The 15931-nt window shown below is 37.2% G+C and overlaps 1 protein-coding gene across 1 annotated transcript in view; it reads left to right on the top strand.

Annotated features, from left to right (window-relative positions):
• The window catches only part of GRM5 (glutamate metabotropic receptor 5), a 506772-nt gene that overhangs the window by 402586 nt on the left and 88255 nt on the right, over window positions 1-15931 (top strand). The window contains 1 exon segment of the mRNA XM_040630952.1: window positions 3347-3593. Coding sequence (XP_040486886.1) covers window positions 3347-3593 — 247 coding nt within the window.

Here is a 15931-nt window from a genome sequence, read left to right as displayed (position 1 = left end):
CACAAAGATAAACCCCAAATGGATGAGAGACCTCGATGTGAGACAGGAATCCATCAAAATCCTAGAGGAGAACATAGGCAGCAAACTCTACGACATCGGCCAAAGCAACTTTTTCATGACACATCTCCAAAGGCAAGAGAAACAAAAGATAAAATGAACTTGTGGGACTACATCAAGATAAAAATCTTCTGCACAGCCAAGGAAACAGTCAAAAAAACTAAGAGGCAGCCCACAGAATGGGAGAAGATATTTGCAAATGATGCTACAGATAAAAGACTGGTATCCAAGATCTATAAAGAACTTCTCAAACTCAATACACATGAAACAAATAAACAAATCATAAAATGGGCAGAAGATATGAACAGACACTTTTCCAATGAGGACATACAAATAGCTAACAGACACATGAAAAAATGTTCAAAATCATTAGCCATCAGGGAAATTCAAATCAAAACCACACTAAGATACCACCTTACGCCAGTTAGAATGGCAAAAGTTGACAAGGCAAGAACCAACAAATGTTGGAGAGGATGTAGAGAAAGGGGATCCCTCCTACATTGTTGGTGGGAATGCAAGTTGGTACAGCCAGTCTGGAAAACAGTGTGGAGGTCCCTTAAAAAGTTAAAAATTGAGCTACCCTATGATCCAGCCATTGCACTACTAGGTATTTACCCCAAAGATACAGACCTAATGAAGAGAAGGGCCATATGCACCCCAATGTTCATAGCAGCATTGTCCACAATAGCTATATCGTGGAAGGAACCAAGATGCCCTTCAACAGATGACTGGATTACGAAGTTGTGGTCCATATATACAATGGAATATTACTCAGCTATCAGAAAGAACGAGTTCTCAACATTTGCTGCAACATGGATGGGACTGGAGGAGATAATGCTAAGTGAAATAAGTCAAGCAGAGAAAGACAATTATCATATGATTTCTCTCATCTGTGGAACATAAGAACTAGGAAGATCTGTAGGGGAAGAAAGGGATAAAGAAAGGGGGGTAATCAGAAGGGGGAATGAAGCATGAGAGACTATGGACTCTGAGAAACAAACTGAGGGCTTCAGAGGGGATTGGGATGGGGGAATAGGGGAATGGGATAAGCTGGTGATGGGTAGTAAGGAGGGCACTTATTACATGGTGCACTGGGTGTTATACGCAACTAATGAATCATCAAACTTTACATCAGAAACCAGGGATGTACTGTATGGTGACTAATATAATAAAAAAATTTAAAAAATAAAATAAAATAATAAATCTTAAAATTGCACTAAAAAAAAAGACTGTCACTGTAATTCAGATAGGAGATGATGCATCTCCAATATGGTAGAAGTAGATAGGTGTGAGGTACTTGAATTCTAGATATATTTTAAAGATAGATCAAATAAAAGTTTAGAAGGTATGAAGGAAAGAGGAGTGAAAAGTGACCCTATGGTATTTGACTCAGGACCTACAAGTACGGAGCCTCTTCCATTGGAAGAAGGGGAAATGTGGAAGTATGAAGATCATCTGAAAAGGAAATTTTAAAAATTGTAAGAAGTAGCCTGGGTCCAATGTCTAGTCCTTATATGGAAATGGGATTCCCAATCTTAAACTTATATCAGGATGAGCCATGCTGTTTTCCCTGTTTCTCTGCTCAGGGAAACAAAGTATCAGCATTTGGGCCAGGAATGAAGAAGGGGATAATATGCCTCTACAGTTTGAAAAGTCATGAAGAACCATGCTACTTTGGAAAATTCCTTTTTCTCTCTCTTACAGAAAACCTTTCCCCAAATGATGAGCTGTGTCTTTGCCTCAGCTGTTCCTTTCACCTTCTTACCATGTTCTCCTTTATGTCTCAATCCTCCCCATTCTTTGCTCACCAGGCCTGGTAGTAGATTCTGCCTCCTAGACCATACTGCTCATAACCATGGCCTCCCCCAGGCCAGGCCACCTTCAGCTATCATGCAGATCATTGTATCTCCTCTTCATGGGTCTTTCTGGCTCCACTCCCAGAGCCCTTTCAGTCTTTCTCCACACTATAGCCAGAAGGGTCTTCCTGAAATAGAAATCTGATCATGCCCCTTGCTAGTTAAACACTGCAAAGTATCCCAATGATCTGATGATAAAGTGCAGAAATCTTAATGTAGTTTAAGTAGTCCTTCCTTCCTCTGCTCCTTTAGTTCTCCCCATTCTCACATCTCCCATGTCATGTTCTGGACATGCCACCCTTCTTAAAGTTTGCAAAACACAGCATGCTCTATCTCATCTATGTACCTTCAAACATTCTTCCCTCCACCCTTCACTGATACTCATAATAGTTAGCGTCAGTGAGCTTCTGGGTCTGGTTCCCCTCCTAACTCAATCCTGCCTCCACATTTATCAAACTACACCACAATGGCCCACTTAGATTCCCATGTGCCCTCTAGACTCTAGGGCAAGAATCAGATTTATCTTGTTAACATTATGTCCCTCATTCCCAGCACATTCTGAGCAGTCAGAAACAACAGGCGCTCATTCCATATTTATTGAATTAATAAGCCAGACCAAATGTTAGTTCTTTAATGAAACTTTCCCAAGAGCCCTCCATTGGAAGGGATCTCTCCCTCTTTGGGCCTCCACAGATTTTACCTCCACATGTGTTACAGATTTATCACCTTCAACCTTTCACTATAGTTACATAATTTATCTCTATTATTGAGCAAGTTTCTTCTTAGTGCAGAATCCATACCCACTTCATCTTTGTTTTGTCCCTAGATCATCAACCACACAGCTTTTTGTATGCTCAGACTCCAAAAATTAATAAGTTAATTAATTAATTAATGGAACGTAAATGTTAGATTATATTTTAGAATTTCCAAATAGGCTAGTTTATGGAGGACATATGCTTTGAGGTTGAAAGTGGTGCATGATAAATCCAAACAGGTAAGTTGAGTCAAGATGGTAGAAAATCTAGTTTGCTTAGCTAAGACTTAATAGTTTGGAAACTGGACATTTGTTGTGGATTTCTAAACCAAAGAGGGATTATCATAGTTGAGTACTAAGGAGATTAATTTGTCCTTAAGGTAAATTTTCTGGTACAGAAATACAGTGCTCTTCTGCATCCATCTCCAGAGATTGGTAATAGAGGAAGTGAACCTTATGACTCTTGGGAATTCAGGTTGTTCTTCAAGGTTTTCAGGGGAGAAAAACCTGGAAATAGAAGACAATTAGTAGGCATACTATGCTGGCGCCTGTATCTTTTCTTTTACTCTGGTTCTAACTCTGATAAATTGTTCCTGTGAATTCTCTGATTATTCAGAATCCATGGAGAGCTACAATAGAATTAAATCTCACAGTTAATCCATAATTTGTTTCTCAACAGGTTCTCTGACTCTGAGAACACATCACGTTCAAGATTCCAAAATGGGATTTGTGATCAATGCGATCTATTCCATGGCCTATGGACTCCACAACATGCAGATGTCCCTCTGTCCAGGCTATGCGGGCCTTTGTGATGCAATGAAGCCAATCGATGGTCGGAAACTTTTGGATTCCCTAATGAAAACCAATTTTACTGGGGTTTCTGGAGATATGATCCTATTTGATGAGAATGGAGACTCTCCAGGAAGGTACTGTTATAATTCTCCTCTAGACAATAGCACCTGAACAGTCATCTGCTGATCCTGATGTGCCCGTTTCTCCTTTGTGGTTATCTAGGCTTTCTGGTCATAACTGCCCAGCTCTGACATCACAAAGGGATTAAAGATAGAGAAGGGGAGGCCCATTTTCCATGGCCAGGTACACATATTGATGCTGACTTCCAAAACAGGCTCTTGGAATCATCCCATTTCAGAGACCCATCCTTAGAGACAGGAGCCTCACGTTATGGTAGAAACTCAAAAACCAGCTCTGTGGTTTCTCTGTACATGTTTTCCATGTTATTTCCTGTACTGTGATCTCTTCATGGGCCATAGAACTATTCTGAAACATGAACAATTCCATTTCTGGTAATTTAGAAATAGGGCTGAGGTTCTGTTACATTGTTCGCTGTATCTATAGTAAGTTATAAGTCATTTTATTTTATTATCCTTTAGCTGGAGGACTTCCTCCTTTCTCGAGGACTAAATTGCCTTTTACTCTGAAATTCCACCTTTCATTATTTATAGAGGAGCCTGAGAAATATGAACTTACTCATTATTACAGATCAGCCTCCAGGGAAGTCATAAGGTAACTAGAACTTACCAGAATTCACATAGATCTCATACTCTAAATTCTTAAGTGACTCTACACATAAGACTTTTAATCCATGAGGGATATTGTCACTGAAAAGATATTATGAGCTGTAGTAGGGCTGGCTCTTCACTCTGCCTTACATCGGCACAATCAGGGTCCTATGGTCTTCCACTGTAAAATCGCCAAGTATTCTTCCAGCAACAGTTTATGCTTGACATGCATGCTTAGAGAGGGTGTCTTTACACTCTGTTTGCAGCAAATCCTGCCAAGAGAAGATTTCATGACTCCCTCCATGACTCACACCCCATGTGCCCACCCATGTACCAACCACCTTGGTTCTAGCTTGTTCCCATATTGCTGAGGTGAGCTGGAGCTGGTCCCTGAGGCAGCTGTTACCATGTCATAAGCTGAACTGCTAAGTGACAGCTAGTTCCAAGCCATGCCGCCAAGAAGAAAGCTATATATTTTTTCTCTTCTAGAGACTGGAAGAATATTGCTTCAAGCAGGCTCTTTGCCAAGATAAGCTGACTTTTCATATATAGCTTTCTTCTTTTTGGCTGTTAAGTATACCCATGGGGAATAGGGAATACAAGCATTTCATCAAGGCCACAGAAAATTTCACATTTGTTGTTAAGGCTTCATAGGGCAGGTCAACCAATGAGCTCAGTCTGTAGGCTCAAGTCAAGGCCTAGTCCCTGATATCTGTGCACGGATTTATTATTCCTGTGAGCATACCTATAGCACTGACATCAGCTTCTGACTTGCTCATAAACTTTGATGACTACACTCCAAATATTCAAAGAGTTTTCATGTCATGCACCCAAGCCAGTTCCACAAAACCAGATAGTGAAGAAATGTCTCAGCTCTATTCCAATGGGAAACCTTAATGGATCAAACAGAACATCACTGTCTCATTCATAATCCTCCAAATATGCTGTAATGGGGTGCATTTAGGACATTGGTTCTTAATCTTGTTTAGAACGTGAATATCTATAAGGCTTAGATAAAATTTATAGATATTCTCTAAAGGACAATATACATAAAATTTTGCAAATAATTTCCAAGAATTCACAATTGTTCAGAGACTTTCCACATATTTCAAAGGTTAGGTATTACAGTAACCCATTAATAAATAATCTGAATTGGCCTCTGAAGACATCAACCAGATTCAGGAAGGTGGTTTGCAGCTTTTTATTTTTCCAATTAATCCAGTTCTATTTACAAAATAACTAAACTAATATTTATTGAACATGCGGCCTGAGCCAAACACTTAGCTAAGTCCTCTACATTTTAACCCTATGAGGTAATGTTATCATTCTCATTTCCAGCTGAAGGCTCACAAACTGAAGCTTACAAAGATTAAGTGACTTCCCCAAAGGTACAGTCTAATACATGACAACCCAAGATTCTAATTCAGTCTCCGGGACTTCACTCCTAACCTTATACACCAGCCTGCTAATTAATCAACCAGGATCAAAATTAAAAAGATACTATTTTTTGAGAAATGTACTGGTAGGCATTCTATTGTTTTTTTCTGTGGAGTAAAAGTTATGGTTCTGCTGGGTCAAAGACATTCCAAACTGGGCAATGAACTACAGGAGACTGGGGTGACTAGGGAGTCCCCTAAAATGACAGAGGCACAGGAGGAAGATCTTAAACAGAGGAAACAGGGACAGATAGTAACTTGCTCTGGCAAACACACTCACAGACCATTAGAGAGTTCATTTTCACCACTGCTGTTAAACCTCACATCGAATCAGAACTATCAGTCCACAATTCTTTAAGGAAACCCTCGGAGCAAGGTTTGTTACAGAATTGAGAATTTTTCAATTTAGAAAGGGTAACACAGTCCTCTTATGCCACCAGCATGCTGTGGAGCTGCACTCTTTAATCAACATATTAATATCTCTATAGTAAAACATACAAATAGTCACACAAAGTATGATAAATGGGAGATACGTAGCCTCATTCCAGTGCGGGTCAAGTTCTCTCACCAGATAAGTTCAGACTGGGTCATGTTTTGCTGCCAAGTGAATTATAAAAATATAATTTTCAGAGCTCTAAGGATTTCAGAATTACATATAAGATATATGGACCTTGACTATTTACCACCAATGGTATGGACCACAGGTCAGCAAACTGCGGTCTGCAGGCCAAATGGAGTCTGAAGTTTGTTTTCATAAATCAGGTTTTATTGGAACACAGTCACACCCACTTATTTAGAGCCTGTCTCTGGCTTCTTTCACACTACACTGGCAGCACTGAGTAGTTTCAATCGAGACCATCTCACAAAGCCTCAAAATATTGGCTGTCCCTTTAGAGCAAAAGTTTTTTGACCTCTTAGAGTCCATTGAAAACTAAGGTTTAAGAGACCTCAGCACTGTCTGGGACTGCCCATAACTAGGCAGAGAAAACATGGAGAGTCAACATCAGAATATCAGACTAAGTACAACTGACTATTTAGAGCAAGAATTTTAACATTATATTGTGGGATTGATAAGTGTGGGGATGAAAACTATTTGTCAACACGGCATAAAGAAAGGGGGTCTAGAATTCTACAAGGCAAGTTTCTTATAATTTACATTAATAACACAATATTAACTTTAAATAGAATAAAATAAGTAAAGAATGCATATTTAATCCCTTAACAAGAGGAATAGCTGAAAAGTCAACAGAATACTTTTAAAAATTTGATTAATCCAAGAGGCAAGAAAAGAGGAATGGGTGGACAGAAACAGATGTGACAAATAGAAAATAAGGCTAGAACACTAGAAATTAGAAGATACTGAGCTGGTTTGCGCAAGGGTTCTTAATATGTGGCTCTGCCCATGGAAGGACGACAGAGATGATTTGTTTTAATTTCCTAACTTTCCTTGGGGCGAAAATGGAGTCTCAGAAAAAGGAAGAGTTGCACCCACTGTCATGCAGTCAATTAGTAACAGAACAAGGACAGTATGCAATTCCCAGGCACAATCATTAAATTCAAATGAGGAAAATGTAACTTAGTTTTCTTTCTTTTTTTTTTTTTCCATTTTCTTTATGTTACATGTGAAATGGTTCTATGTGTATCCTGGAAAAGGATTTCATTATTAGTTACTATTAAAGGACTTGGTCAAAGCCACTTTGTGGTTTCTCTTTAATCTCCAATAATCTACCCCCAAAGACATAGATAATTATAATTATAATTATAATTATAATTGCTTTGTTGTATGTGCTTAAAGTGTCAATTTTCTTGACCAACAGACAATTTGTCACATATTTAAGAATCAAAGTTTTAAAAAAACACAGAGCTAAGCATTAGAATTATAGACTAAGAGGATTTTAGGAGCTATATAAATCTAAATTTCTGCACAGTCCCTTCCCCTTTATGATGTTGCCATTCCCCTTGCTTCAGCCCCTTGGGTAAAGAAGACCTTACCCTCTTCTGAGGAAGGAAGCTGCTCTAATTTTCAGAGAGTTATAATCACTTAGAAATTTCCTTAGTTCTGTTAAACTGAACCCTGCCTGCCTCTATTTCTATTTAGTGCTTTAAAAGGGCTTTTTTTTTCTTTTTGGTTAGAAAACATTTTATCTGCTTTATTTTGTTTTTGAATGCTATATGAAATTCATTTTTTTAAAAATTCAGTATATTTCGACTATGAACTGTGGCCAGTTAAGGAAGAGAGATGAGGGAAGGCAGAGAGAAAGGAGAAAGAAGGAAGAGATATTAGAGAATACAGGTCACACATACCATACAGTGATGAGAAAGAAGTTTCAGGAGCAGAAAGATGTAGAAACCAAGAGGCTCAGTGAAAGAGAGCAAGAGAGCAAGATAGTGAGAAAGAGAGGGGATTACCCAAAATCTAACTAGAGTATTTTTCAAACACTCACTTTCTCTCACTTATGATGGAGAATAAAATCTATATCCATCTCTGAAAATTGAAAGAATTCATACCAATTGACGGAGAAATCTTTTTTTTTAATGGAGAATTATTTTTTACCTATTTCTTTTTCTAATGTACTGCTACCAAAGATTTTTACAGCAATGTTATAATTTCACCAATGGAACGACTAGTAATACCAGCTCTGTATTTCTCTTGTAGATAAGAAATAATTACCAGAAATCTAAAGGGTAATTCCATGAGAAGGATTCATTTTCTCTAACACAGCTAAAACAGGTTGACAGATTTGAACCAAAATTAAGGTTTAACTTTTCTTGAAATCCTTTCCCTGTCAAATATAACATTTTCTGTTCTATACAGTTTTCATATTTATTTTGCAAAAATTGGATCTCTCCACACTTTCCCGTTTCTCCTACATAAATGCAGAGTTCTGCAATCGAGGGGCAAGGAAAGTTGATTTTTCACTCTGTCAAATAGATATGGAGCAGTCTAATGGGCAAGAACATTGGACTGGAAGTCTAAAGGCTGAGTTTCGGTTTGCTCTGCCACTTGCATACTCCACAGTATGGTACCGCTCAGTAACCTCACCAAGCTTCAGTTTCATTATCTGTAAAATTCACAGTATAGATAGACCTTGTGAGAGTGAAAGATGGGTAGGAATGGCTTGAGGGCTCCTTTGGGGTGAGCAGTGAAACCCTCATAGCTCTTCAAATCAGCAGCAGCCAAGAAAGAAGCTTCCTGACACCGATAATTTTCTTTTTCCCATTCTAGAATTTTCAAAGCTTATTTGCTCACAGAGTCTTTATTGGCTCACACAGGTACCTTTGGAAGTCTCAGGAGCCTATATATTTGAAGTAGTCAATGACATAACACATGAGTTTCTTTTTTAGCCTTAGTGCTCTATTTTTGAATATCTCAACTCATTGTATACATAGTAACCATTGGATGACTGTGACAGAGTGGGAAGGTTTAGGACTCAGTTATGTATCCTGTAGATTGATACTTTGGGTTTAGAAGTGAACTTGAGACAGTTACTCAAAATTGTTATTTACTGCAGATAAAACACTTTAGGATGATCCTTAAGCTACTGAGCAACTAACAAAATTTGAGAATGAATTAACATTCTGAAAAAGACACTACTGTAAAATACTGTGATTGGGAGTAAAAACAGAATGGTATCATTTTACAGTGTAGATTCAAACAGACTGATGTCAGATTTGTTCTTAACATTTCCTTACTAAGCATTGGTCTGAGTATAGTAATCTGGTCACTGGAACCCAAAAGCTAGAAAGTTTTCCATCCATGTCAATTTGCAGATAGCTAACTATGCTGAGCGTGGAAGGATGGAGGGGGCATTTATCAAAGCCCATCTGCCAATCCTATAAGTCCTAAGAGGTAAAAGCATGGGGTACTATGTGAAAACTTTGTGTACCTAAGACATACCCACAGTTGTGTCTACAGGAGCCGATAAAGTGATGGTATTGCTCATGCACTGTCCTGACATTAGAAAATTATTTCAAAAATGCTTCTCTGGAAATGTTCTTGCACATAAGAAAAATCTTATAAATAAGTACATTAATTTTCCCTCTTTACATCTCTATCCTCATACTCAAAATGAGAACAATAGCTAATAAAGGCTGAGAACTCACAAGGTATTAGTATCTTCCAGCATTTTTACATTGCATGAGGTGCTTTAGAAGCTAATTCTTTTCAGACTTTTTTATTGTATTGTATTGTATTGTATTTATTGTATTGTATTTATTGTATTGTATTGTATTGTATTAATTCCAGTTAGTTAACATACAGTGTTAGATTGGGTTTTAGGTGTATAATCTAGTGACTCAACAATTCCATTCATCACCCAGTGCTCATCACAACACGTACACTCCTTAATCCCCATCACCTATTTCACCCAACCCCCACCCATCTCTCCTCTGGTAACCATCAGTTTGTTCTCTATAACTTAAGAGTCTGTTTCTTGATTTATATCTCCCTCTCTCCTTTTTCTCCCTTTGCTAGTTTGTTTTGTTTCTTAAATTCCACATTTGAGTGAAATCATGTGGTATTCATCTTTCTCTGACTGATTTATTTCACTTAGCATTATACTCTTTAGTTCCATCCATGTCATTGCAAATGGTAAGAGTTCATTCCTTTTTATGGCTGAATTTTATTATATATATATATATATATATATATATATATACTCTCTCTCTCTCTCTCTCTCTCCTTTATCCATTCATCAATCAATAGATATTTGAGCTGCTTCCATATCTAGAATATCCATTATTGTAAATAATGTTGCTATAGACATAGGGGTGCATGTAGCCCTTTGAATTAGTGTTTTTGTATTCTTTGGGTAAATACTCAGTAGTGTGATTGCTGAATCATAGAGTACTTAACCTTTTGAGGAACCACCATATTGTTTTCCAGAGTGGCTACACCACTTTGCATTCCCACCAACAGTGCACAAGGGCCCCCCTTTCTCCACACCCTTGTCGTCACCTGTTGTTTCCTGTGTTGTTGATTTTAGCCACTCTGACAGGTTGAGGTGATATCTCATTGTAGCTTTGATTTGCACTTCCTTAATGGTAAGTGATGATGAACATCTTTTCATGTGTCTGTTAGCTATCTAAATGTCTTCTTTGGAGAAATATCTATCATGTCTTCTGCCATTTTTTCATTGGATTATTTGTTTATTGGGTGTTGACTTTTATAAGTTCTTTATATATTTTGGATGCCAACCCTTTATGAGACATGTGATTTGCAAATAACTTCTCCCATTCCAAGGTTGCTTTTTAGTTTTGTTGATTGTTTCCTTTGCTGTGCAGAAGCTTTTCATTTTGATGAAGTCCCAGTAGTTTATGTTTGCTTTTGTTTCTCTTGCCTCAGGAGACATATCTAGAAAAAAGTTGCTATGGCTGATGCCAAATAAATTACTGCCTATGCCCTTTTCAAGGATTTTTATGGTTTCAGGTCTCATGTTTAGGTCTTTAATCCATTTTGAGTTTATTTTTGTGAATGGTGAAAGAAAGTGGTCCAGTTTCATTCTTTTGCATATTGCTGCCCAGTTTTCCCAGCACCACGTGTTGAAGAGACTCTCTTTTTCCCATTGAATATTCTTTCCTGCTTTGTTGAAGAATAATTGACCATATACTTGTTGGTTTATTTCTGGGTTTTCTATTCTCTTCTATTGATCTGTGTTTATTTTTATACCAGTACCAAATTTTCGTGATCAATACAGCTTTTTCATATAACTTAAAGTCCACAATGTGATGCATCCAACTTTGTTTTGCTTTTTCAAGGTTGCTTTGGCTATTTGGGCTTTTGTGGTTCCATACAAATTTTAGCATTGTTTGTCTTAGCTCTTGAAAAATGCTGTTGGTATTTCGATAGGAATTGCATTAGATGTATACATTGCTTTCAGTAATATAGACATTTTAACAACATTTGTTATTCCAACCCATGAGCGTGGAATGTCTTTCCATTTCTCTGCATCCTCTTCAATTTCTTTCATCAGTGTTTTATACTTTACAGAGTACAGGTCTTTCAATTCTTTGTTTAGGTTTATTCCTAGGTATATTACGTCGATGTCATTGTAAATGGGATTGTTTTCTTAATTTCTCTTTCTGCTGCTTCATTTTTGGTGTATAGATACACAGCAGATTTCTGTACATTGATTTTGAATCCCATGGCTCTACTGAATTCGCTTATCAGTTCTAGCTGTTTCTTGGTAGAATCTTTTGGGTTTTCTATATATAATGTGTTGTCATCTGCAAATAGTGAAAGTTTTACTACTTCTTCACCAATTTGGATGCCTTGTTGCTGCTGCTGTTGTTATTGTTATTGTTGTTTTTATAATTGTTGTCTGCTTGCCATGGCTAGGACTTCTAGTACTATCCTGAATAAAAGCCATATGGGGAGCTTGGCTGGCTCATTTGGTAGAGCATGTGGCTCTTAATCTTGGGATTGTGAGTTCAAGTCCTGTGTCAGGTGTAAGACATTGGTCTATCTATCTATCTATCTATCTATCTATCTATCTATTATCTATCTATCTATCTATCTATCTATCTATCTATCTATCATCTATCTATTTAGATACCATGGGAGTGCATGTTGGGGGGAGGGGTGGGAGAGGCGAATGGAGAGAACCTCCAGGAGACTTGCCTGAGTGCAGAGCTGATCACAAGGCTCCATCCCACTGCAAGATATGATCTGAGTTGAAACCAACAGTCAGATGCTCAACCAACTAAGCCACCCAGGCACCCCAAATAAAATTCTTTTTTAAAAAGTGGTGAGTGTGGACATTCTTGTCTTGTTCCTAATCTTACAGGAGAAGTTCTGTTTTCCCCCCATAAGGATGATGTTAGCTGTGGGTTTTTCATATATGGCCTTTATTATGTTGAGGTATGCTCCCTCCAAAGCTACTTTGCAGAAGGTTTTTATCATGAATGGATGTTGTACTTTGACAAAAGCTTTTTTGTCATCTATTGAAATGATTATATGGTTCTTGTCCTTTACCTTATTGATGTGATGTATCACATTGTTTGATTTGGGAATATTGGAAAATGTTTGCAATCCCAGAGTAAATCCCACTTGATCATGGTGAATGATTTTTTTTTAATGTATTGTTGAATTTGGTTTGCTAGTCTTTGTTGAGAATTTTTGCAGCTATGTCCATAAGGGATTTTGGCCTGTAGTTCTCTTTTTTAGTGGTGTCTTTATCTGGTTTTGGTATCAGGGTAATGCTGACCTCATAGAATGAATTTGGAAGTTTTCCTCCCTGTTCTATTTTTTGGAACACTTTGAGAAGAACAGGTATTAAGTCTTGAAATGTTTGGTAGAATTTGCCTGTGAAGCCACCTTGTCCTGCATTACTTTGTTGGGAGTTTTTGATTTCTGATTTAATTTTTATGCTGGTTATGGATCTGTTTGAATTTTCTATTTCCTCCTGTCTCAGTTTTTGTAGCTTATATGTTTCTAGGAATTTATTCATTTCTTCTAGGTTGTCCAGTTTATTGGCATATAGTTTTCATAATATACCCTTATAATTATTTGTATTTTTGTGGTGTTAGTTGTTATTTCTCCTCTCTCACTTGTCATTTTATTTATTTGTGCCCTTTCTCTTTTTTCCTTGATAAGTTTGGGTAGAGGTTTATCAAGTTTATTGATTGTGTTCAAAGAACCAGGTCCTGGTTTCATTGATTTGTTCTTTTTGTTTGTTCGTTTGTTTGTTTCTGTATCATTTATTTCTGCTCTAATCTTTATTATTTCCTTCCTTCTGCTGGTTTTAGGTTTTGTTTGTTGTTCTTTTTCTAGCTCCTTTCAGTGTAAGAATGTTTATTTGAGGTTTTTCTTGCTTCTTGAGTGAGCCCTATATGGCTATAAATTTCCCTCTTAGAACTGCTTCTGCTGCATCCCAAAAATTTTAGTCTGTCATTTGTTTCTAGTTTTTTTATTTCTCCTTTTATGTCCTGGTTGACCCATTCATTTTTTAGTAGCATGTTATTTAACCTCCATGTATTTGTGGTCTTTCCAGGTTTTTTCTTGTGATTGACTTCTAGTTTCATACTGTTGTGGTCAGAAAAGAAGCAGTATGACTTCAATCTTCTTGAATTTGTTGAAGCTTGTTTTGTGATCTATTCTGGAGAATGTCCCAGGTGCACTTAAAAAGAATGTGCATTCTGCTGTTTTAGGATGGAATGTTCTGAATGTATCTGTTAAATCCATCTAGTACAGGGTGTCATTCAAAGCCATTGTTTCTTTGTTGATTTTCTGTTTAGATGATCTGTCTATTGATCTAAGTGGGGTGTTAAAGTCCCCTAATATTATTGTATTATTATATATTAGTTCTTTTATGTTTTTATTAACTGTTTTATGTATTTGGGTGCTCCTACGTTGGATGCATAAATACTTATATTTGTTATAGCTTCTTGTTGTATGTCCCCTGTATTATTATATGTCCCCTTATTTGTTTCTTTTTACAGTCTTTGCTTTAAAGCTTTCTTTTGACACCCATTTTCATAATAAATGTTTCTCCATCCCCTCACTTTTAATCTGCAGGTGTCTTTAGGTCTAAAAAGAGTCCCTTGTAGGCAGCATATAGATGGGTTTTGTTTTTTTATCCATTCTGTCACTCTGTGTCTTTTGATTGGAGCATTTACTCCATTTACATTTAAAGTAATTATTGATAGATATGTACTTATTGTCATTTTATTATTCATTTTGTGGTTGTTTCTGAAAATTTTCTCTGATCCTTTTCTTTCTTTTATGTTTTGCTGATTTTCTTTAATGATATGTTTGGATTTCTTTCCTTTTACTCTTTGCATATTTATTAGTGGTTTTAGATATATGGTTACCATTAGGTTTATATATAACCTGTTCTGCATATAGCAGCCTATATCAAGTTGATGGTCATTTAAGATTGAACCCATTTTTTACTCCTCTCTTCCCCACATATTAGGTATATGTCATTGTATTTTACATCCTTTTATTTTGTGAGTTCCTTGACTGATTTTTTTAATGGGACTATTAATTTTTACTGCTTTTGAGTTTCCTACCATTATACTTTCACTTTTGGTCTGTGTTTTCCACTTCAATAGTCGCCTTTAATATTTCTTGCAGTCCCTCTTAGTACTTCTGGTTTAGTGGTCATGAACGCCATTAGTTTTCATTTTTCTGGGAAACCCTTTATCTTACTTCTATTCCGAATGACAGCCTTGCTGGATAGAGTATTCTTGGCTGCAGATTTTTCTCATTCAGCACTTTGAGTATATCATGCCACCCCCTTCCGGCTTGCAAGGTTTCTGCTAAAAAATCCGCTGATAGCCCTATGGGGTTTCCCTTGTATCTAACTGTCTTCTTTTGTATTGCTGCTCTAAATTTTTTTTATAACTACATTTTCCTATTTTATTTATGACATGTCTTGGTGTGGATCTGCTTTAGTTGATTTTTTGGGGGGTTCTCTGTGCCTCCTGGATCTGGGTATCTGGTCCTTCCCCAGATTAGGGAAGCTTTCAGCTATTATTTCTTCAAATAAATTTTCTGCCCTGTTTTCTCTTCTTCTTTTTCTTCTTCTTCTTCTTCTTCTTCTTCTTCTTCTTCTTCTTCTTCTTCTTCTTCTTCTTCTTCTGGGATCCCTATAATATGAATGCTATTACATTCGATGGAGTCACTGATTTCCCTAAGTATATTCTTGTTTTGCATAATTCTTTATTCTCTCTTTAGTCAGCTTGATCACTTTCCATTGCTCTGTCTACTAGGTCATTAATTTCTTCCTCTGCTTCTCCCACCCTGCTGTTCATTCTATCAAGCATGTTTCTCATTTCCTTTATTGAACTTTTTATCTCTGCTATGTTATTCCTTATCTCTGTGTTAAGTGTCTTATTCATGTCTTATACTCTTTTTTCTAGTCCAGTGAGTATTTTTATGTTTATTACTTTAAATTCTCTATCAGGAATGTTACTTATATCTGTTTCACTTAGATCTCTGGCAGTGACCTTGTCCTGTTCTTTCATTTGGGACAAATTCCTCTGTCTTCTCATTTTGTCTAAGTCTCTGTGACTATGTTAGGAAATTCAGCTATTTCTCCTGTTCTTGAGGGTAATGGCCTTATGAAGAAGAGGTCTGTAGTGCTCTACAGTGTAGTATCCCCTGTTCCCCAGGGCCTGGGACTTCAGCAAGTAGTTCCAATGTGTGCTGCACATGCTCTGCTGTTCTGCCCTGGTCACTTTATCCTTTAGGCCAGTCATCTTCAGAGGTTCTCTTTGTCTGTTGTGGGTACTGTTTGGCCCCTGGCCTGAATGTGGCTCATTTTCACTAGGTGAGCTCTGGTCTGCTTGTGAAATGAGACCTGT

The sequence above is a fragment of the Ursus maritimus genome, unplaced genomic scaffold (genome assembly GCF_017311325.1).
Source record: "Ursus maritimus isolate PB19 unplaced genomic scaffold, ASM1731132v1 scaffold_16, whole genome shotgun sequence".
Classification (NCBI taxonomy): Eukaryota; Metazoa; Chordata; class Mammalia; order Carnivora; family Ursidae; genus Ursus; species Ursus maritimus.
This window is presented reverse-complemented; position numbering and strand designations above follow the sequence as displayed.